Source organism: Megalopta genalis, chromosome 2 (assembly GCF_051020955.1).
Source record: "Megalopta genalis isolate 19385.01 chromosome 2, iyMegGena1_principal, whole genome shotgun sequence".
Lineage (NCBI taxonomy): Eukaryota > Metazoa > Arthropoda > Insecta > Hymenoptera > Halictidae > Megalopta > Megalopta genalis.
The window spans coordinates 12,479,555-12,502,820 of NC_135014.1; the positions used below are offsets into that span (position 1 = coordinate 12,479,555).

General features: G+C 44.0%; 1 protein-coding gene across 4 annotated transcripts in view; it reads right to left on the reverse strand.

Moving 5' to 3' along the window:
* The window catches only part of GABA-B-R3 (gamma-aminobutyric acid type B receptor subunit 3), a 93,842-nt gene that overhangs the window by 66,641 nt on the left and 3,935 nt on the right, over nucleotides 1-23,266 (reverse strand). For 3 of the 4 annotated variants that reach the window (XM_076518487.1, XM_076518485.1, XM_076518488.1), the window contains exon 2: nucleotides 3,365-4,806. In XM_076518487.1, the coding sequence (XP_076374602.1) occupies nucleotides 3,365-4,750 (1,386 nt within the window). In that variant the 5' untranslated portion in view covers nucleotides 4,751-4,806. Of the gene's footprint in view, nucleotides 1-3,364; nucleotides 4,807-7,513; nucleotides 7,612-23,266 lie in introns of those variants that run through there. The other variant, XM_076518486.1, reaches the window with a different exon arrangement.

Here is a 23,266-nt window from a genome sequence, read left to right on the forward strand (position 1 = left end):
TTCCACGTCAACGCGCTGTCGATAACCGTGTAACGAGGGCCGCCGGCGCGCTCGAAAACATGCAACTCCACCGGGAGCAATTAAATCGCTCGTCGAATGTTTGATCGGAACAGCCGAGCGCGCTCGGCCGCTCGCGAATTCTTACTTTCGGCGTGCATTAGCCCTTTGTGCCGTGCCCGAAACAACGGGCCGAACATGAACAGGCTCGGCGAAATAACGGTGGAAAAAAATACGGGCACGCGCGCGGAAACGCGGACAAAGGGGAGCGAAGAGGAAAGGAAGCAACGGCGGGGGGAGGGGGGGAGAACAAAAATTTGTTGGCTCTCGCCGATCATTTCCGTCTCTCCGGCGTCCCGTTGCCGAATTAAAAATAACACCGGCCGTTGTTTGGGAACGCCTGTTCCCAGGGAGGAGGCAAACAACGGACCGGCCCGACCCGGCCCGCAAAAAGAAACAGCCGAAAAAGAACGACGGAGAACTCGGCGAACGCGTGCAGCCGGCATTGTCCGCGGAAAAACCGTGTTCCACTCCTTCGGGAGGAATGTATCCCGCATTGTGCGGCCGGCTGGCTCGCGGGAGGAACGCCGGAAAAACCGGGAGATCGTATTAACTCAACAAGTTGGGGGTGGCAGCCCCTTAATTCGCGTTCTCGTTGAATCGTCGGCCTGCATCGAATGCGTGACAGTCTCTGTCTGGAGATCGACGGACGAGGTGAATCGATGCATCGACGCGCTATATTCAAACTTCGAGCAGGCGTAACCACGCCCTGACGCGCGCTGGCCCCGCCCATTTGACTTGTGGGCGTGACTGGTTCAGCCAATGAAAAGGAAATGGCAACGTAGAAGGCGGGACTGGAGACTCGAAAGCATTTACTCGTCACCTTTCTCTGTCTTAAAACGTCTTCGACGTAATCTATTTCGATCGGAACAACGAGTTTCAATTTTAACGTGTGGTTTTATCATTTTTAATGTTAAAATGATTACGGTGGTGACGAAACAGGCGTGAGGTGATATACAAACGTCCTCAGAATACAGGAACGCCCACGCGACGTAAGAACGCTCTTGTTATCTACGCCCACAATATCTACGCCCACAATAGCCACGCCTACACTATCTACGCCCACACTAGCCGCGCCCACATTTGCTCATACGAAAGAGCACATTGCAAAGACCGCGATGAAAGTATACAATGGCGCGGAGACAGCTATTTTATAGAGACATTAAGCAGAACTTGATCAGCTGTGATTGAGCCAGCTCCGCCCACCCATTCCGACGCCTCTAATCAACGATGCCAGGCCATCGGTCAGCAATTAGACTCGCCTGTCAACATGCAACGAAATCGAACGCAACGCAAATCGAACCGAACACACGTCAGCCCAAATATCTGCATCTCCGATTATCCGCAGTCCAGCGGAAAGCCCTGCAGGCTCCGCCCCCGGGCACGCCTAAGCGTCGGGAAGCTGTCACGCGGCAATCAGAGCCCGGGGCCACCGGACTCGTCATTCCGGGTTAGTACAGGTGTTCGAAAACAGCTGTTCCTCGGGCATAATGGATGAAGCGGGCCGCGATGCGAAACCCGAGGCAGAATTAATGATCGTCGCGCGTCTCCCGGAGCAGCGCGGCGTTCCGCGGCGGGGGAGTTAATTCAACAAGTAGGAGAATCGTGACTCTCTCTCTCTCTCTCTCTCTCTCTCTCTCTCTCTTTGGTTCTCCGACGACGGTTACATGGCAGGAGAAGAGACCGGTTAATTAGGGAGGCTCGTCTCTCTCGCCGCGCCGAACATTCTTTTCGAAAATGGGATTCTGGGATACGCACCGGCTGGCAAACTTTCGGCGGTGTTGCCGATTGTTTGCCGGATTGGGGGCCGTTTCTCGCCCCGGTTTTTCCCGGACGAGTCTCATTAGACGGGAGGGGGAGGGGGAGGGCCCCCGGAGCGCGTCACGTGGCCTTTACGTGTCTTTCGGGAACTCGGCCGAGTGCGTGAGCCCCGCTCCAAGCCCGTCTATTGTTGGCCGTGTGCCCGGAGTCTGCGTGCTTCTCACGTAGCGGAGTGCCCGGCTGGAAATGGGATCCGGAGCGGAGAACGGCCGTAGGCCATTCGTAATCTAACCAATCCTACGCCCGACGGATTTCCACCGAAGACTCTCCGCGCTCGGAAAAAAACAGCCCCGCCGCCTCGCGAGGGACGACGCGCGTCCTATCAACGATCCTCGGCCGCTAATGCGTTCCCGAAAATTTGCATGCGCCTCGAACGCGGCGACGATCCTCCCCCCGCACCCTCCCGATCGCGACCAGAAGAGCGCTACCTCCGGCTAAAATGCTTTCCTTGTACGGCCCGCAAATGAGATTTTATTTCGACCGCGGACAACGGAGGATCTTACTACGGAACGGATTTTAATACCCGCGCGGACGCCATACGGCCCGCGGGATAATTGCTAATTACGCGGTGGACGCGGCGCGGCTTCGGTTTGCCAGCTCGCGGATGATCAATGTTTTCTGTATTAAAATAGTTCCCGTTCCGAGACGCTTGCCGTATAGAAATGTTTTCTCTTCGCGGACGAAATTAAAGCATAGCCGAGTTTCGGCCGAACAGATTGTCGACGTTCGCGCAGCTGTAACTCCGTTGAAAGCCGTCGTAGAGTCATGAGCTTTACTCTAAATTGAAGCTTGAAATCTCTCCTTTACGGCAGCGTAGTCTAATCTCTAATATCGGTTAACTCTATGACTATAGTATCGTAACATCCGAGGGCATGTTCACAAGAAAAAGTGCAAATTGTGTCAAAAGTGCGAAGTTCAACGCCCTCTACGGACTTGGACAAATTTTTTTCGAGCATGCCAATCAGATCATCGTAAAGCTCGGACATTCCTCTTTAATTTGAGTGCAGAATAAAGTAGCCGCGATTTTTCCTCGCTAAGCTGCGGCACTTTAAATGACGAGTGTGCCGCTGACAATAACTAAAGATAAACCACGAGGATGAATTAGATCGCGCCCTTCTCCGCCAATTTGCACCCTTCAGCAGCCTTCTAAAATTTCGACAAAAATCTAGCCAATTTCGAACATCGAGCCTGGCATTATAAAATTATCTCAGATTTTTCGGTCGCAGGCCGCGGTCACTAAGAAAACGGGAAACCAAAAATAAGCTCGGGAAAATCGAAGACTCCTCGAAAACAAAACCACGGGACGCTTTAATTCTGCCGTCGACTGTACTTTCAATTACCTCGAAATAATCCGCGAGCACTGTTTCGTGTGTCGCGTTACCAATTTTCTCCGGGATGCACGAAACCCGCGGTCGACCCGTCGGCAATTCCTCGGATTACCCTGACCAGGCTACACGACGCGAGCACCGGATCGATCGAGTCTCACCTTGGTGTCGTTGTGGACGAGCCTCAGCCTGAACCTGGACAGCATGTTCATCTCATTGACATGCTCGACGGCCATCCTGGCTGCCTGCAGCTCGCTGGGTCCTTCTGGCCTGGGCTCCAATCCCCGCGTCATCTCGAACAAGCCGAGGATGGTCACGTTTATCTTCTCGGTCGATTCCGTCGCCGGCAGGGTGCCGCCGCTGGCCTTCTCACCCCCGGCGGTCGACGCAGGGAGCATTGTGGTAGCCCGTTTCTCCTCCGCGGCGGGTTTCCCCGCAGCTATGTTGGAGGATCTGCGACCGGAAGAGGCGCCGGGAAGCCAAAGATCGTCCGTGTCGTTCGCGTTCTCGACCGCGTCGACGATCTCCTGCCGCCGCTCCTCTTCCGTGACCTCGTCGACCTTCCTGTGCCGATGGAGCACGTCCTTCCCGGGACTCTTCGGCAGATCCGGGGACAAGGTGGTCGGGAACACAGCCAGGGTGGTCTCGGTGTCGTCCATCTTCGGCGGGCCGAAGTGTCTTCTGTCGAACTTCTCCACTTGAGGGATCACCGCGGGCTTGTAGGTCACTTTTATGGGGAACTTCTGGGAACCCTCGAACCCCGTGAACGGCTCCTCGTTGCTACCGTTGCTCGCCGGTGCTGGAAGCTCGCCGTCGACCTCCGTCGAGCCGACGGCATCTCCGGTTCGATTGTTCTCGCTCGGCTCGGGACTGCCGGTCACTTTGTCGGGCTCGGTGCTCGCCGACTCCTCGTCCTCGCAGTCCTCGCAATCGGGATCCGCTTCTTCGAGCTCCGACTTCGCGCCTTTGGCGCCTAATTTACCGTTCCGGAAGTTCCTCTTCGCCCTCGGCTCGATGTAATCGCCGAGATCTACGCCGGGCCAAGTCGAAGCGCGGATCCCATCCCGCCGGGACTTTCGCCTTTCGTGGCGGCCGAGGGTCTCGTAACGGCTCCCCGAAGTCCCGACGGTGATCTCGATCAGCCGCGAGTACCCTACAGAGTTCTCGAGATGCTCGCCAGCCGTTGAAACTGCGACGGAACTTTCGTCAGATATTTGCAGCCGCTGATCCGCTCTGTACAGGATCTGCTCGACTTTCGGCTGGTCCGCCGCGTCGGAGTTCCGATCCTCGTTTCGATCTAGCTGCGTCCAGTCCTCGGCGTCTTCAGGGCCACTTTGGAGATCTTGTTCGTCGGTGACGTTGCCTAGACGAGGGCCGACCGTGTCCTCGCTCCGGGACTTCGTGGTTTCGTTGCAGGGCAGCACGCTGCGAGCGCAGGCCAGGCCGAGGAGGATGAGAGTCAGGCTGCGAGAAAGATGAAGGGTCTTGAAGGGTGAGAATGGCAGGAGGAGACGAGAGAGATCGCGGCGCGTGCGGACGCGCGTCATAATCAGTCGCCGTCGTTGTTCCGACGACTCAAGGCGTCATCCTGGCTCCTCTTCATCTGCAACAGAAGGTGAGAACCATTGTCTAGTTGGCGCTGACGCTGACAGCCAGAACACGGATTGCATGCACTTGTTTCCGCTGTGATTAACCCATTTTTGAATTTGCTACGGCGCCGGAGAAAATTCTACGTGGAATTGTAGTTGACTCGGCTAAGAACAGTCTAGACATTTTTATTTGTTAGGAACATCTACAGTCTATAGCAATAATAATCGTTGACTTGTTAACGATTATTATTAAGTGTTTTACGATGCTGCGTAAGATTTTTACAGGCCTTGAAAACGTTGCGTTTGTCCCGAGATTTTGTAGATTTCTTTCTACTAAAATTGACACATTTTTTAGCTTACTCGTGATCGAGCGAAATAATTTTATTAAATTTAATCGCTAGTTTATAAATATTTTATTTTTATACACAAAGATTCGCAACTTCGTGATAACCGAACCGCGGATTTTATGCATTCATGACAAAAGCCGGTTGTTGAAATGCAAGGTAGCAGAATATTTTTTAAGCAATTTAAAAATACAGTAAATTCTCCCTAATTATTTTTCCAGCTTGTAAACAAAAATGGACAATTTGGGAAGATGAGATACCATTACTCGAGCCTCGCACTTCGTTTTTATAATTGTTGACAATCGGCAACCATAATAATCTCTGCTCTTCCCAAACTGTCCATTTTTGTTTACAAAGCAAAATTGAAGCAGAATTGGGGAGAATTTACTGTACTATTGTACCACCGTTAACTTTTTTCTTCACTTCTTTAAAAAAGGAAATACAGTAATTTCTCTCGGAAATTCCGAATTTCGGGTTGCTGTGAATCTCCCTGTGCTAGTCCTACGCCCATGTAATTTATTGCTACGTCGATGCTAATGGATGCTAATCGGGTCATATGGCCACCGAATTGCCTTCGAATCGTGGCAAGAAGGTTAGGAATAAAAAAGTTTCTATAAAGTAATTTCTATAAGAACGAGTCGCGCGGCTCGAAGAATCGTGACTTAGTATTCCCAGATCTGCCGGTTTCAATTCCGATCTCCGGACAATTACTGTAAATGTCTATCTAGGTTTAAAATCTCGTAAATAATAGAAAGAATTTTTATTCTGCACAAAAATCCGCAGTCTGGTAATAACAATCTTTAACCAACCCTTTGCCAACACTGCCTTACAACCCCGTACAACATTTATACAAGTTCTAGGAACATTTTTCTCGCCTCGAGATCCCTTCGGGGCGTCTAATCCAGTCGCCCAGCATCCCCAGAATTTTTTTCCAGAACACCCTTCGTCCGTGTATCGGAATCCATCATCCCCGAAGTCCGTCCGCGCCCTTACAACGCGTCGTTAAATTGTCCGCGCGAGCTGTTCGGCGTCTGTAATCCCGTATTTCAGCGAGCTCTAAAACTTTTCAGCGGAACCGACAGGGCTCTTCACAGCCGCCGAAGCGTCTCTCGAGTCCCGCGTAACGGTTTTACGCGTCCTAAAATGTCCCGCCGCTTTATGCGCTTTTTCGCGAGAGCCCCTAATTTCATCGCGGAACCTATCGCCTCTAGAAATTCACGGCGTTATAGAAACGCGTGGCAGCATATATTCTCGGCGGAGCCGACGCGGCGTTCTCGATGGTGCATTAACGATTTTACGGTCGCATTAACCGACTACTTTTTAAATAAACATCGCTCGGGGATAACGAGGCGTCGGCTACGCGGCGACAAAAACGGCGGCTCTATTTCGCCGGGGCGCAACGCCTTTCAGACGGGTACAGCGGCCGAACGCGAAAGTGTTCGTACATCTTTCAAAACGCGATCGCTTTTTTCAAATTGCAGCAAATCGTTTGATTTCTTCTTCTTTTTTTAGATGATAGAGGGTTTAGTCTACTGGACAACGACAGAAATGATTCTTTTTACATTTTTCCGTCACTTGGATGGACAGAAAAAAGTAAGACGGAAGTTTAAAAAATGCCTTTCGTTGATCCCGGTAACTTATTCGCATATCGTACGTCGAGTTTACAACAAATTTTGCGTTACAACAAATCGAAGATCGCAAAAGTCGCAGTTTTGTCGCGATTTTTCACGCGTGTGGTCGAAAACTCTAAAAAAATCTGCAGCCTTTTGAAATCTTTCCGATTTCGATCACAGTTTTTCAATCTTGTTTTTACAGACTCGGATGAACGAGTTAAAAAAGACGAGAGCTATTTTATTTCCTTTCCGTCGTTCCAAGAAATATCAAAACTAAAAAGAAGAGCACTTTAGTCATTATACAGAGAATTGAATTTGTCAACGAATTGAATTAGTCAGAGAATTGAATTAGTCAAGGTATTAAATGTGTCAGAGAATAGAACTAATCAGAGAATTGAATTAGTCGTAGAATCAAATTTGTCAGAGAATTCAATTTGCCAGACAACTGAATTTATCAGAGAATTTAATTAGTCGAAGAATTAAATTTGTCAAACAATCGAATTTATGAGAGAATTAAATTGATCAGAGAACTGACTCTGTCAGATAATGAAATCGGTCAGAGAATAGAATTTATCAGTCGCTCCATCGTTCTAAAAAAAAAGAAGAAAAGAAGTTCAAGTCGTTTAGCGCAGTTTGAAAAAAAGAAAGTAGCCGCGTTTTAAGAGGCGGGGACGCGTCGCGCGGTGCATCGTGTATCGCGCCGCATTCGGCGGCCACTCTCCTTTATCGCGATTAACGAACGTCGCGACGTCGACGGATTTCACCTGGCAGCATCCGTCACCTTGAACGGAAACTGGAGCTGAAGCTGGAACTGGATCTGGCACGGGACAAATAGACGGACCCTCGACGAGCTACAATCTCGCGTGCCGCCGCGTTCCGCGGACAGGAAAACCGAGGGCGCAATCTGCTTAATGTAACGTCGTAGAAACGGGAGCACGTGGCGAGGATCGCGGCAGAGGGGCGGGAGGGATGCTCCGCGTTAACGAGACCGTGTTATTGTGCCTCTAAACCTTCGACCTTGCTCCAGCCGGCCCGTGAACGATCGCGCCGATTAGAAAACAACGAGATTCAGTTTAGCTTCCCTAGTAGCGCGCGTTACGCAACCGCGACGTTTTAAACAACGCAATCAACCCCTTCCACGGTCGGACGCGTAATTGACTTTCTAACGAACGAGTCGCGCGGATGTAACTTTCCAGGGAACGACGGACGCAAACGAGCCTCTTTGGTGACAAATGGCGCGAGCCCCGTCGTTTCTCAGTGTTCCGAAAATTGGACGTTTGCGTTATTAATACTGCGCGAAAAGTTCCGCACAGATTGCAGGGTTCGTTGTAAGAAAGAGCGAAAGAATAGTTTATTTATGTTAACGTGAGTATACAAATTTTAAGTGGTAAATAAAACGGTAAATAAAGTGGTAACGAAAATGATAAGTTAGTGATCGAAGGGACACTTGTCGATTAAGAAGCTCAAGTGTAACTTACAGGATCAGAGAATTGAATTAGTCGTAGAAGTAAAGTTGTCAGAGAATTGAATTTGTCAGAGAATTGCATTTATCAGAGATTTCAATTTGTCAGAGGATTTAATGAGTCAATGAATTTTACTTGTCACAGAATTCAATTTGTCAAAGCATTGAATTTATCAGAGTATTGCACTTGTCAGAGAATTGAATTTGTCAACGAATTGAATTAGTCAGAGAATTGAATTTGTCAACGAATTTAATTAGTCAGAGAATTGAATTTGTCAACGAATTTAATTAGTCAGAGAATTGAATTTGTCAACGAATTTAATTAGTCAGAGAATTGAATTTTTCAGAGAATAGAATTAGTCGAAGAATGAAATTTGTCAGATAATTAAATCTGTCAGAGAATTAAACTTGACAGAAAATTAATTAACTCTGAATTTTCATCGAACGAATTCAGCCTCTTCGGCGGGGAGATCGTAAGTTTTCGACTTTCGTCGAGTAAGGCGCCTTTTCGCGGCAGTTTATGAGGACCGTTTTGCCAGATAAAGGCAGATATGCAGATAAATTGTCTGCCGCCGGGTCGCCGTCGGCACGGGTTGAAATTTCATTTAAGGCAGAGAATTTCTTCCAATCGGGAAAAGCTGTAAAATCCGGGCAAGGCGAGACAATTACCGGGGACACAGATTAAATTCGTTTCGTCGCGACGCAGCGGGAAACGGTTTTGTCAGCCGAAGAATTCGCGGACGCGCGTTGATTCGTTTCCTATTCCGACTGGACCGTAAATCTTTGCGCGGAATTTGAAAAATCATGTTCGCCCTCCGACCTGCGAAACGACCGGGGAAACAAGCTACGCCGAGTCTTGGCTTCTTTTGTCTGCGAAAATGCAGTTTTATGTAATTATTCTGATAAGACAACACCTAATATAGACTGTCTCGAAGTATTAATCAAATATCGAGAATAATCTTAGCCACGTTCGAAAGTGACAAGATTTCGCGCGATTCAATTCTCTGACAAATTTCATGATCTGACAGATTCAATTCTCTGATCAATTTAATTCTCTCACAAATTCAATTGTCTGACAAATATCATTCTTCGACTAATTCAATTCTCTGATAAATTCAATTGTTTGGCAAATTGAATTCTCTGACAAATTCAATTCTTTGACAAATATAATTCTCTGACAGGTTCAATTCTCTGACAAATTTAATTCGTCAACTATTTCAATTCTCTGATCAATTCTATTCTCTGACAAATTTAATACTTTGACAACTTCAAGTCTCTGACTAATTAAATTCTTTGACAAATTCAATTCTGACAAGTTCTCTTGACAAGTTCAATTCTCTGATAAATTCAATTCTCTGATAAATTCAATGCTTCGACAAATTCAATTCTCTGACTAATTGAATTCTCTGATAAATGCAATTCTCCGACTAACCGAATTTCCTCGTTACAATCGCAGGATGCTAGCCTCAAAGCAAGCCTATTCCATCACCGCGCGAATAAATGCAGAAGCAACGCGTTGTTGGATCTCGTTCCATTCCCTTCGTCTGACATTCCGGCGTGTCTACGTTTCACGCGTACGCAACGATGGGCAAATTAAAAACGAGCCACTTTGACTATCGCACCGTAGAATTCGGCCGAGTAATTGCGTCGGTCGTAAAACGAAACAGAGTCGCCGCGTGCAATCATAGAACAGCAGCACGGCCGACGGCGCGATGTAAACGCGATGCATCGCAGCATCCTCCTCGTCGTCGATAATCACGGATCCGATTCCCGGACATCGACGGCGTGTCTCCATTGTCTCGGAGACAGTGCCACGCTCCTTCGTGGTTTCTCCTAATCCCGCCCACCATTTTGTTTCTCGGCCCCTCGAATCGAGTGGAGGGTGGCTCGGATACACAGCGACACTTTCCTGAGACCGTTCCAGAGGGGCGGCTAAGACCGTGTCTGCGACGAGGACAGTCCTCTCGACACCCTGACCTACACAGCAGCGAAAACCGTGGCTTTGAACACCGTCGAAGAAAGGGACGGAGAGGTCTAATCGCGTGAGCATACTCAAAGAGAGCTGCGAGAGCTTTGCTCGGCGGCTGCGCCGCATCCGGCGAAACCGTTCGACCTAAACGAAACGAACGTCTTCGGAATTATTCATGCAATGACCGAGCGAAATGTTCTCGTTAGGGGAAAGGCTGATCGTCGTCGCTGTCACGCACAAAACTCGATATTAGCGCGCTGAATAAATTGGGAGCTGCACAGCCTTTGATCAATCTTACAGGACGCGCTGCGTGATATTTCGATCATCTACGGGGATTTAATTGTCAATGAGAATTTCGATTGAGAATATCTTTTGGTTTTCATTTCTTTATCATGTCACGATATTCTTGGAATGCTGATTTATAGTTATTTTTGGTTGAGATCTTTTTTTTCTATTTTTCTTTTCTTTGTTCTTGTTATTTTTTTATTTTTTTTATTTGAGGGATCAAGTGAAACTGGACGATAAAAAATATTAGAAGCACAGTTTGAAGAGTGGAATAAGGTCATAACAAGAGCGGGATAAATATAATAACAATATATTTATATTAGGAATAATACTTATTCTGCATCGATGAGATATTGCTTGAAAATTAGGGGTTGCTTGGACAATTTTTTGGACATTCAATTTCGGAATTAGATCACGCTGCGAAGTGTTTTTTGCATCGAGAATTAAGCAATTAAGGGGTCACTTCGATTTGTTTACTGAAATTTGGGATTGTGGAATATTAAAAATATAGAACGTGGAAATATGGAAATATTAAATATAGAATATGGAAATGTGGAATGTAGAAATGTAAAATATAAAAATGTGGAATATAGAAATGTAAAATTTAAAAAATGTGGAATACGGAAATATAAGATATAAAAATGTGGAATTTTAAAATGGAATAACACGGAAATGTAAAATATAAAAATGTGGAATTCGAAAATGGAATAATATGGAAATGTAAAATACAAAAATGTGGAACATGAAAATGTAAAATATAAAAATGTGGAATTTGAAAATAGAATAATATGGAAATGTGAAATACAAAAATGTGGAATTGGAAAATAGAATAATATAAAAATGTAAAATATAAAAATATGGAATATGGAAATAGAATAGCATGGAGATATAAAATATAAAAATGTGGAATACGAAAATGGAATAATATAGAAATGTAAAATACAAAAATATGGAATTGGAAAATAGAATAGTATAAAAATGTAAAATATAAAAATATGGAATATGGAAATGGAATAACAAGGAAATATAAAGTATAATGATATGGAATATCGAAATGCAGAACATGAAAATGCAGGATAACTGGAAAAATAGGAACGTAGAATATGAAAATATAGAATGTAAAAATAATTTTCCAATTCTGCCCGAAAGTAACGCGCGCGGTATAGACCTTGGATTACAAATTAAACTGAACAATTGAACAAAGCGTGCAGGTGCAATTTCCGCAGTTCACGGTCTATCGAATGTTTTGTTTGCAGTTTAAGGGCTAGAAACGAATCGTTCGGGGTGTACAAGCGGTCGAACGTGTTAAATGTCGATTGTCGCTCTCTGGAAGGTGCGAGCCGAGTAAGCATGCCTATTCTTTCGACCTTTTCTTGGAGCCAGCAAGTCCCGCGGCACCACGGTCGCACAATTGACGGAGACGAGGAGGGAATCCCTTTCGGCGAACCGCGACAAAGGGGCTTCCTGCAAAGCTTGACCGCTGGCAAAGGGAAAATGGCAACGTATTCCCGTGGAACCCCGAGTTCCGTCCGCCAGAAACGACGGAAATGTCCACAATCTACGGGGTGTTTCGCCGGAAACCTTTCACAAACCGAAGGCACCCATTAACGTTACCGTCGAAGAACTTCGTTCGAAGCTCCATTCTCTGCCGAAATTCCTTCTAACTTCCAAACAACGCGGCTCATTAACAATTCACTCTTTTGTGCAGCAACAGAAAAATTTCGCAGCATCGAAAAACGTGAGACAATTTTCAATTGTGATCGATGGAGCGTGGATTCGACGCATTTATGGCAAAATTGAATAGCTGAAATATGAAATTGCGAAGATAAAAGAAGAATTTAATAACGCCGTCACCAAACAACGCGAGCTGTTAACAATTGACTCTTTTGTGGAGCAACAGAAAAACTTCGCAGTCTCGGAAAACGTGAGGCAACTTTCAATTGTGATCGATGGATCGTGGATTCGACGCATTTATGGCAAAATTGAATAGCTGAAATATAAAATTGCGAAGATAAAAGAAGAATTTAATAACGCCGTCACCAAACAACGCGAGCTGTTAACAATTGACTCTTTTGTGGAGCAACAGAAAAACTTCGCAGCCTCGAAAAACGTGAGGCAACTTTCAATTGTGATCGATGGATCGTGGATTCGACGCATTTATGGCAAAATTGAATAGCTGAAATATAAAATTGCGAAGATAAAAGAAGAATTTAATAACGCCGTCACCAAACAACGCGAGCTGTTAACAATTGACTCTTTTGTGGAGCAACAGAAAAACTTCGCAGCCTCGAAAAACGTGAGGCAACTTTCAATTGTGATCGATGGATCATGGATTCGACGCATTTATGGCAAAATTGAATAGCTGAAATATGAAATTGCGAAGATAAAAGAAGAATTTAATAACGCCGTCACCAAACAACGCGAGCTGTTAACAATTGACTCTTTTGTGGAGCAACAGAAAAACTTCGCAGCCTCGGAAAACGTGAAACAACTTTCAATTGTGATCGATGGATCGTGGATTCGACGCATTTATGGCAAAATTGAATAGCTGAAATATAAAATTGCGAAGATAAAAGAAGAATTTAATAACGCCGTCACCAAACAACGCGAGCTGTTAACAATTGACTCTTTTGTGGAGCAACAGAAAAACTTCGCAGTCTCGGAAAACGTGAGACAACTTTCAATTGTGATCGATGGATCGTGGATTCGACGCATTTATGGCAAAATTGAATAGCTGAAATATGAAATTGCGAAGATAAAAGAAGAATTTAATAACGCCGTCACCAAACAACGCGAGCTGTTAACAATTGACTCTTTTGTGGAGCAACAGAAAAACTTCGCAGCCTCGAAAAACGTGAGGCAACTTTCAATTGTGATCGATGGATCGTGGATTCGACGTATTTATGGCAAAATTGAATAGCTGAAATATAAAATTGCGAAGATAAAAGAAGAATTTAATAACGCCGTCACCAAACAACGCGAGCTGTTAACAATTGACTCTTTTGTGAAGCAACAGAAAAACTTCGCAGCCTCGAAAAACGTGAGGCAACTTTCAATTGTGATCGATGGATCATGGATTCGACGCATTTATGGCAAAATTGAATAGCTGAAATATGAAATTGCGAAGATAAAAGAAGAATTTAATAACGCCGTCACCAAACAACGCGAGCTGTTAACAATTGACTCTTTTGTGGAGCAACAGAAAAACTTCGCAGCCTCGGAAAACGTGAAACAACTTTCAATTGTGATCGATGGATCGTGGATTCGACGCATTTATGGCAAAATTGAATAGCTGAAATATAAAATTGCGAAGATAAAAGAAGAATTTAATAACGCCGTCACCAAACAACGCGAGCTGTTAACAATTGACTCTTTTGTGGAGCAACAGAAAAACTTCGCAGCCTCGAAAAACGTGAGGCAACTTTCAATTGTGATCGATGGATCGTGGATTCGACGCATTTATGGCAAAATTGAATAGCTGAAATATAAAATTGCGAAGATAAAAGAAGAATTTAATAACGCCGTCACCAAACAACGCGAGCTGTTAACAATTGACTCTTTTGTGGAGCAACAGAAAAACTTCGCAGCCTCGAAAAACGTGAGGCAACTTTCAATTGTGATCGATGGATCATGGATTCGACGCATTTATGGCAAAATTGAATAGCTGAAATATGAAATTGCGAAGATAAAAGAAGAATTTAATAACGCCGTCACCAAACAACGCGAGCTGTTAACAATTGACTCTTTTGTGGAGCAACAGAAAAACTTCGCAGCCTCGGAAAACGTGAAACAACTTTCAATTGTGATCGATGGATCGTGGATTCGACGCATTTATGGCAAAATTGAATAGCTGAAATATAAAATTGCGAAGATAAAAGAAGAATTTAATAACGCCGTCACCAAACAACGCGAGCTGTTAACAATTGACTCTTTTGTGGAGCAACAGAAAAACTTCGCAGTCTCGGAAAACGTGAGACAACTTTCAATTGTGATCGATGGATCGTGGATTCGACGCATTTATGGCAAAATTGAATAGCTGAAATATGAAATTGCGAAGATAAAAGAAGAATTTAATAACGCCGTCACCAAACAACGCGAGCTGTTAACAATTGACTCTTTTGTGGAGCAACAGAAAAACTTCGCAGCCTCGAAAAACGTGAGGCAACTTTCAATTGTGATCGATGGATCGTGGATTCGACGTATTTATGGCAAAATTGAATAGCTGAAATATAAAATTGCGAAGATAAAAGAAGAATTTAATAACGCCGTCACCAAACAACGCGAGCTGTTAACAATTGACTCTTTTGTGGAGCAACAGAAAAACTTCGCAGCCTCGAAAAACGTGAGGCAACTTTCAATTGTGATCGATGGATCATGGATTCGACGCATTTATGGCAAAATTGAATAGCTGAAATATGAAATTGCGAAGATAAAAGAAGAATTTAATAACGCCGTCACCAAACAACGCGAGCTGTTAACAATTGACTCTTTTGTGGAGCAACAGAAAAACTTCGCAGCCTCGGAAAACGTGAAACAACTTTCAATTGTGATCGATGGATCGTGGATTCGACGCATTTATGGCAAAATTGAATAGCTGAAATATAAAATTGCGAAGATAAAAGAAGAATTTAATAACGCCGTCACCAAACAACGCGAGCTGTTAACAATTGACTCTTTTGTGGAGCAACAGAAAAACTTCGCAGTCTCGGAAAACGTGAGACAACTTTCAATTGTGATCGATGGATCGTGGATTCGACGCATTTATGGCAAAATTGAATAGCTGAAATATGAAATTGCGAAGATAAAAGAAGAATTTAATAACGCCGTCACCAAACAACGCGAGCTGTTAACAATTGACTCTTTTGTGGAGCAACAGAAAAACTTCGCAGCCTCGGAAAACGTGAAACAACTTTCAATTGTGATCGATGGATCGTGGATTCGACGCATTTATGGCAAAATTGAATAGCTGAAATATAAAATTGCGAAGATAAAAGAAGAATTTAATAACGCCGTCACCAAACAACGCGAGCTGTTAACAATTGACTCTTTTGTGGAGCAACAGAAAAACTTCGCAGTCTCGGAAAACGTGAGACAACTTTCAATTGTGATCGATGGATCGTGGATTCGACGCATTTATGGCAAAATTGAATAGCTGAAATATGAAATTGCGAAGATAAAAGAAGAATTTAATAACGCCGTCACCAAACAACGCGAGCTGTTAACAATTGACTCTTTTGTGGAGCAACAGAAAAACTTCGCAGCCTCGAAAAACGTGAGGCAACTTTCAATTGTGATCGATGGATCGTGGATTCGACGTATTTATGGCAAAATTGAATAGCTGAAATATAAAATTGCGAAGATAAAAGAAGAATTTAATAACGCCGTCACCAAACAACGCGAGCTGTTAACAATTGACTCTTTTGTGGAGCAACAGAAAAACTTCGCAGCCTCGAAAAACGTGAGGCAACTTTCAATTGTGATCGATGGATCATGGATTCGACGCATTTATGGCAAAATTGAATAGCTGAAATATGAAATTGCGAAGATAAAAGAAGAATTTAATAACGCCGTCACCAAACAACGCGAGCTGTTAACAATTGACTCTTTTGTGGAGCAACAGAAAAACTTCGCAGCCTCGGAAAACGTGAAACAACTTTCAATTGTGATCGATGGATCGTGGATTCGACGCATTTATGGCAAAATTGAATAGCTGAAATATAAAATTGCGAAGATAAAAGAAGAATTTAATAACGCCGTCACCAAACAACGCGAGCTGTTAACAATTGACTCTTTTGTGGAGCAACAGAAAAACTTCGCAGTCTCGGAAAACGTGAGACAACTTTCAATTGTGATCGATGGATCGTGGATTCGACGCATTTATGGCAAAATTGAATAGCTGAAATATGAAATTGCGAAGATAAAAGAAGAATTTAATAACGCCGTCACCAAACAACGCGAGCTGTTAACAATTGACTCTTTTGTGGAGCAACAGAAAAACTTCGCAGCTTCGAAAAACGTGAGACAACTTTCAATTATGATCGATGGAGCGTGGATTCGACGCATTTATGGCAAAATTGAGTAGCAGAAATATAAAATTACAAAGATAAAAGAAGAATTTAATAACACACTATTTGCAACTTGTCAAAATAATCAACAGAAACAATTTCTTTCTATTCAACTTCAGTTTCTCGCGATCATCTTAAATCATTTTTATTTCGCATAAAGATCCTCAGTCGAGCGATCGATGTTCCTTTCAACTGGGATCAATGATCGGATTTAGCGGACGGATTCAAGATCGGAATTCAGTTTACTTTGTCATGGAGCAACAGAAAATCTGGCTCCGTTCGATTATGATTAAGCTGCGGATTTTTATATGAAATAAAAATTGCCCGCATGGACTGCGAAGATATCGAAGTCGCATGAACGTTCCTTTCATTCCACGATTATTCATCATCGGGTCGGAGATAATGCGACGGTATTTTAAAACTCTTTAAATGTTTCCACTGTTCTGTATTTGATCCACTCATTTTTCCCCATGAATGCATAAAATCCGCAGTCTAATTATGATAAACGGCCCATTCCAATCGCAGCGAATGCTTCTCGTTACATCGATTTTTGCATTCTCCCCGCGCTAATGCCAATGAAAATAATCTCTCGCCGGCGTGGATAAAATCGCGAACGGGCTGCCGGATTGAATTGCAACAGATTCGGTGATTGAAACAATTAACGCTTTTATGAAATAATGGAAAAATATCCTCCGCTGCTTCGAACGATATCCCGGGCTGCTTTCGTTTGCGTCGAATGCTCGTTCAAGATGTGACCAATGCTACTTTCAGTTGTGAAAAATTGTACTCCTTTCGGTTATGGCAAATACTGCTTTCGATTATGGCAAATATTCCTTTGATTTACGACTGGACCGCGGAATTTATGCGTTCGTTTATAACATTATTATTACTTTATTAAAACACTTCAGAGATGAAATAAAATTGTCATTTAGCTCCTGTCCTTCGTCATTACTGCAGCAAAATTTTATTTTGCACGAATATCCGCAGTCTAATTATGCCAAACGCTCCTCTCAATTGTGACAAACACTCCTTTTAATTGTGACAAATAGTTTCTTCATTTATGACAAATTCTTCTTTCATTTATGGCAAATACTTCTCTGAATTACGAGCTAAATTTAGCAGAATCTAAAAAAGATATACCCTTAACACTTACAAAGTGATTCAGGTCAATCAGACCAGTTTCAAGAAAATTTATTGCATCTTAAAAGCTGAACGAATACTTTTTTCCAGGGTTTGCAGCTTCTGGTCCTTGCACTTGCTGCAACAAAATTCTATTCCACACAAAGATCCGCAGTTTGATTATGCCAATCGCTCCTCCCAATTGTGACAAACACTCCTTTTAATTGTGACAAATACTTCCTTCATTTATGACAAATTCTTCTTTCATTTATGGCAATTACTTCTCTGAATTACGAGCAGAATTTAGCAAAATCTAAATAAGATATACCAGTCACTGTACCATAAACTAATCCCCTTAATACTTAAAAAGTGATTCAAGTCAATCAGATCAGTTTGAAGAAAATTTATTGCATCTTAAAAGCTGAACGAATACTTTTTTCCAGTGTTTGCAGCTTTTGTTCCTTACACCAGCTACAACAAAATTCTATTCCACACAAAGATCCGCATTCTAATTACAACAAAAACTCTTCTCAATCGCAACAAACACTCCTTTCAATTACTATAAACTCTCTCTCTCTCCCCCTCTCTCTCTCTCTCTCTCTTCGACGAAGAAATACTTATTCATCCGAAATCTCTCGACGCCGATAAAAATTGATGACCGCGAACGGAAGCGCGTGGAGCGTCGATCGCGCATAATTCTGAATCAGGAACGATCCCGCGGCGTCGCGGACGGGTTGCCGGATTGAATTGTAACAGGTTCGGCGATTGAAACACCGTATATAGAACGCGCATACGAAATGCATGAATCCGAAAGTAGTAATTCTTGTCCCGATCCCCGGGGGAGCCCGGGGAAAATTCGGTCGGCGGACGCGCGGAAGCAATCGCGGCCGGGTGGGTTTTTCGCGACCGGGAAACTTATTTCCGGCAGCAAATTTCGGGAACCGGGAACTTCGGGGCACGAACGGAGCCGCTTAAACGTCGGCTCCGACAACGGGCGCGTCGATGGCCCGGCGTTATCGAGCGCAGAACTCGCTCGCGGCGCTCCTGTTACGAGCAACCGGTGGGATCCTCCGTCGCACCTTCGCCTAATCGAGGATCGAACACGCCGTTCTGCAAGTTGATATCGTTGCCGAAACCCTCTGCCGTTGTTTTAGGTAACTGGACGCTGTTGGAGCGACGCGGACGATTTACGAAAGCGCGGACGCTGTTCGGGAACGGGGCAAAGTTCGCGCTGGATAATTCGTTAAAAAATCGAGGAGGGTTCTTTTGTTTGCTTGCAGCGAAGCTGCGACGACGTTTTAAAAGAATAAATGCTCGAAAATGAACGAAAATAATGCTCGAAAGAATGCTTTTCGTTGCTGAAACTATCGAAGAAAGAAAGAAGCTTTTGTTCGCACGATTTCTCTAACTTCTAATTTATGGAATTAAGATCGTCGATGCGACTTTTTCGAGATATTCGCTGGAATGGAGATCATTGCTCGATGTATCAGGTGTTCGCATTCTCTATTAGATATTTTCACGAGATCGTCGACGGCCGAAAACATTTATAAAAATCGGGAGCAATTTCCGAGCGTTCATTTGTTGTTCGGTTTGAAAATATTGAACGAAGAGCTTCTCCGGTTTCAAAATATTGGATCAAGATAATTGAATAAAACAAACAGATTGCTTTGCGGGGAGGCGAGATCGCGGAGCGGGCCGAACAAAACAGTTTAGCGAAGTTTAATTTAACGAATCCGGGATGAGGGGAAACGGCGGCTAGAAATGCGAGGAGTCGGGTAAGAAAGCAATCTGGCCTCGGCGAGGACGGAAGAATTTACCGGAAAGTTCATCAAGCTCGCGCGATTTTTGCTCAACTTTCCCGCTGATGTTTCTTTCGGTCCTTTCTTCGCCGAATCGATCGGATCGTTTCCGCCGCGTTTTGAACGCGCCTCGTCGCGGGAATTCCGCTCCGGTCGTCGAACAACAATCTGCGATCGCCTGCGAATCGACGTAAAATCGTTGATCTTCGGACGCGAGTAACTTCGGGCGAAAAAATCGCACGGCGTTCTCTCTGGGCTCATTTTAAAGCCTGAAGTCTCTAGTTTCGCGATATTTAATTTCATTTCGAGATAAAAATGCGGCGAGAGGATACAGTTTTTATGCTGCAGGTACCTGCTAATTTGCGAAGCTGTTTCTCTTCGGCTGAGAATTGACAAGTTTGGGGAACTGTACTGGGTTGAGGAATTTTTTTTACAGACTAGCTTCAATACTATCTTATAAAACGAAGTCTCCCCTTTACATTGGCATCTCAAAAAGTGGTCTCCGATTTTTTCTCACGATTCTGCAGCACTTTGAATGAAAGGTGCGCCGTGAGCGTTAAAATAACTAAATTGACAAAATCAGGCGACTGTATCAAGATGAAACAAATTTTTTTATAGAATCGCTTCAATCTTATCTTATAAAATGAACTCTCCCCTTCATATTAACATCTCAAAAAGGTATCTCCGATTTTTTCTCGCAATTCTGCAGCACTTTGAAGTAAATAACTAAATTGACAAATTCAGGCGACTGTACCAAGTTGAAAAGATTTCTTTTACAGCATCGCTTCAATTTTATCTTATAAAGCAAGGTCTCCTCTTCACGACGACATCTCGGAAAGTGATCTCCGATTTTTTCTCACGCTTTTATAGTTTTTCGAATGAAAAATGTGCCAGCCAGCACTAAAACAATTGCATCAGTTAAAACTTGACGAATCGAAACGACTCTATCAAGTTGAAACAATTTTTTCTCAGAGTCGCATTAGTTTTATCTTATAAAAGGAAGTCTCCCCTTCACATTGACACCTCAAAAAGCGATCTCCGATTCTTTCTCACGATTCTGCAGCGCTTCGAATGAAAAACGCGCCGTCGCCGTTGAAACAGCTCAAGATATCCCATGGCACAGCTCGGTTTCTCATATTTTCTCGTAACAAATAACATTGTTTGCGGAAAAATAAATACAATATCGCGAAAGCAGAGACTCCGCTCTGCAAAATGAGCGCAAGGAGGAGATTTTTCCACGATTTTTCCGCACGAAGTTACGCGGTCGCGCGAAGTTTTATTTTTCCTTCATCGCGTCGGATCAATATTTGGTCGAACAACGAAAGCGTTAAGCTGCCCGCTTATCCGTCGATTTATCCTCGATCCCGATCGAGCAGAAGCTCGATTCCGGCTCGATCGTGGCCCGCTGAAACCCGCGACCGACATAATACGCGGACAGTTTCGTGAGAGATTTCGTGCGACCCGTTGCGTCGCGAGGCTTCATCGATCGCTTTCCGCTCTAATGAAACTGCGAATTTCGGGATGGCCGTCTCGTCGATTGTCGTCGGAGACAGTCCGAGATTGAATTCGCGTTCCTGGTGAGTGACGTATCGATCGGCGATCCTGCGAATCGCCATGAATCCCGTAATGGCCCCCCACTTAGTGTTCGCGCAAACAGGAAGCCCGCACCGCGACTCGCGTTTAACCTCATCGCGATTGCATTCATTAGATCTAATGGGGAGACGGAGGGTCGGCTGCCTTACGGCTTCCATAAACCATCGCTCGTGCCATCCATTCTGCCCCTAAGTTGCCGGGAGTAATTATTCGAGCGCGGATCATTGCGCGAAATCATGCCGAAGGGGACTCTCCGTTGGGAAAAGAAATTTCATTTTATTGGGTTGCGTAACAAGTTCGTTCGCGTTTTCTTGTAAGAAAATATCGCACCGTACTAATCTACCCTGTCTTAAAGTAGACGTTCCCAGCTTTCATTTAAGCTAAGTCGCGTAGAAATAGCTCTGCGGGAACGCATTTTAAAATCCATCCGAACTTTTGCTTTTATATCTTGTAGACCTCATGAGGTCACAGGTGGGTTTCTATTAGTTTTTTGATAATGATCTCGTCATTCCATTGCAATCTAATCTACCCTGTCTTAAAGTAGACGCTTCCAGCTTTCATTTAAGCTAAGTCGCGTAGAAATCGCTCTGTGGGTACGTATTTTGAAATCCATCCGAACTTTTCCTTTTATATCTCGTAGATTCCACGAGGTCAGAGGTCGATTCTTTTTATTTTTACATAACGACTTCGTCATTCTATTGCAATCTAATCTACCCTATCTTAAAGTAGACGCCTCCAGCTTCCATTTAAGCTAAGTCGCGTAGAAATAGTTTTGCGGGAACGCATTTTGAAATTCATCCGAACTTTTCCTTTTATATCTTATAAACCCCATGAGGTCACAGATCGATTCTTTTTATTTTTTCATAACAATTTCGTTATTCTACTGCAATCTAATCTACTCTGTCTTAAAGTAGACGCTTCCAGCTTCCATTTAAGCTAAGTCGCGTAGAAATAGTTTAGTGGGGACGCATTTTGAAATTCATCCGAACTTTTCCTTCTATATCTTATAAATCCCATGAGGTCACAGATTGATTTTTTTTATTTTTTCATAACAATTTCGTTATTCTATTGCAATCTAATCTACTCTGTCTTAAAGTAGACGCTTCCAGCTTTCATTTAAGCTAAGTCGTGTAGAAATAGCTCTGTGGGGACGTATTTCAAAATTCATCTGAACTTTTTTTTTAAATCTTGTAAATTCCATGAGGTCAGAAGGTCGATTCTTTTTATTTTTACATAACGACCTCGTCATTCCATTGCAATCTAATCTACCCTATCTTAAAGTAGACGCTTCCAGTTTTCATTCAAGCTATGTTGCGTAGAAATAGCTCTCCGGGAACGCATCTCAAATTTCATCTCTACCACCGCTTCGAATTCGTGCGATTTTCCTTGTCTTTTCTAATTCGTCTAAAAATCCAATTCGTCTGCAAATCCAATTCGTCTGAAAAAGATCTAATTCGTCGAGAGATCTGACTCGTCTAAAAATTTAAACGTCGAATCATGGTCACCGAGTCGCACGAAATCCCGGAGAAACGAGAATTACGTCGCAGTTTCCTGAATCGGAGAGCCGGCCGTCTACGACGTAATTATACAATGAATAAGTCTTCGAGAACTTAATACCCCCTGGATCGAAATGGAATTCTACTTCCCAGTCACCGATGTCATTACTAGACCGCGGATTTTATGGATTTATGACAAAAGAGCGAACAGGTCGAACACAAAATTCCGAAGAGGCGAGAAGAAGTTCACGAACGTTCTTACTTACATCGTTCCGAATTTATGACAATCGTTTGAAGCACGAAAGACGTTGTCGTTTCGACTATACTCTTCTTTCCTTTTTTTGTTTTTGTTTTCAATTAACTTCGACGATTTTTGTTTTCCACAAAGACCATCCGCGGTGTCTCGTCGTTACGGAAGCCGGCGAGATTTCGCCGCGACTCTGTCTCCCGATCCGAAGCGCGAATTACCATACGATTGTCAGACACAAGAATGCTCGAAGAACTTCCCTCGAACTTGCCGTGACAAAGATTTCACGGTATCGCTGCCTGTGGGTAACACGATTCGCCTGATCAAAGCGTCGGAAGCTTCGTCTCTCCGAATCTCTCGCGTCCCGTTTACTCGTCAGCGTTTGAAGATTTCGGATCGCTCGACGGTGATATATCCGAGCGGAGGGAACAAGCGTACGCTATTGCGAGGGGGTTAGGGCAATTTTATAGCGAATGCGAGCC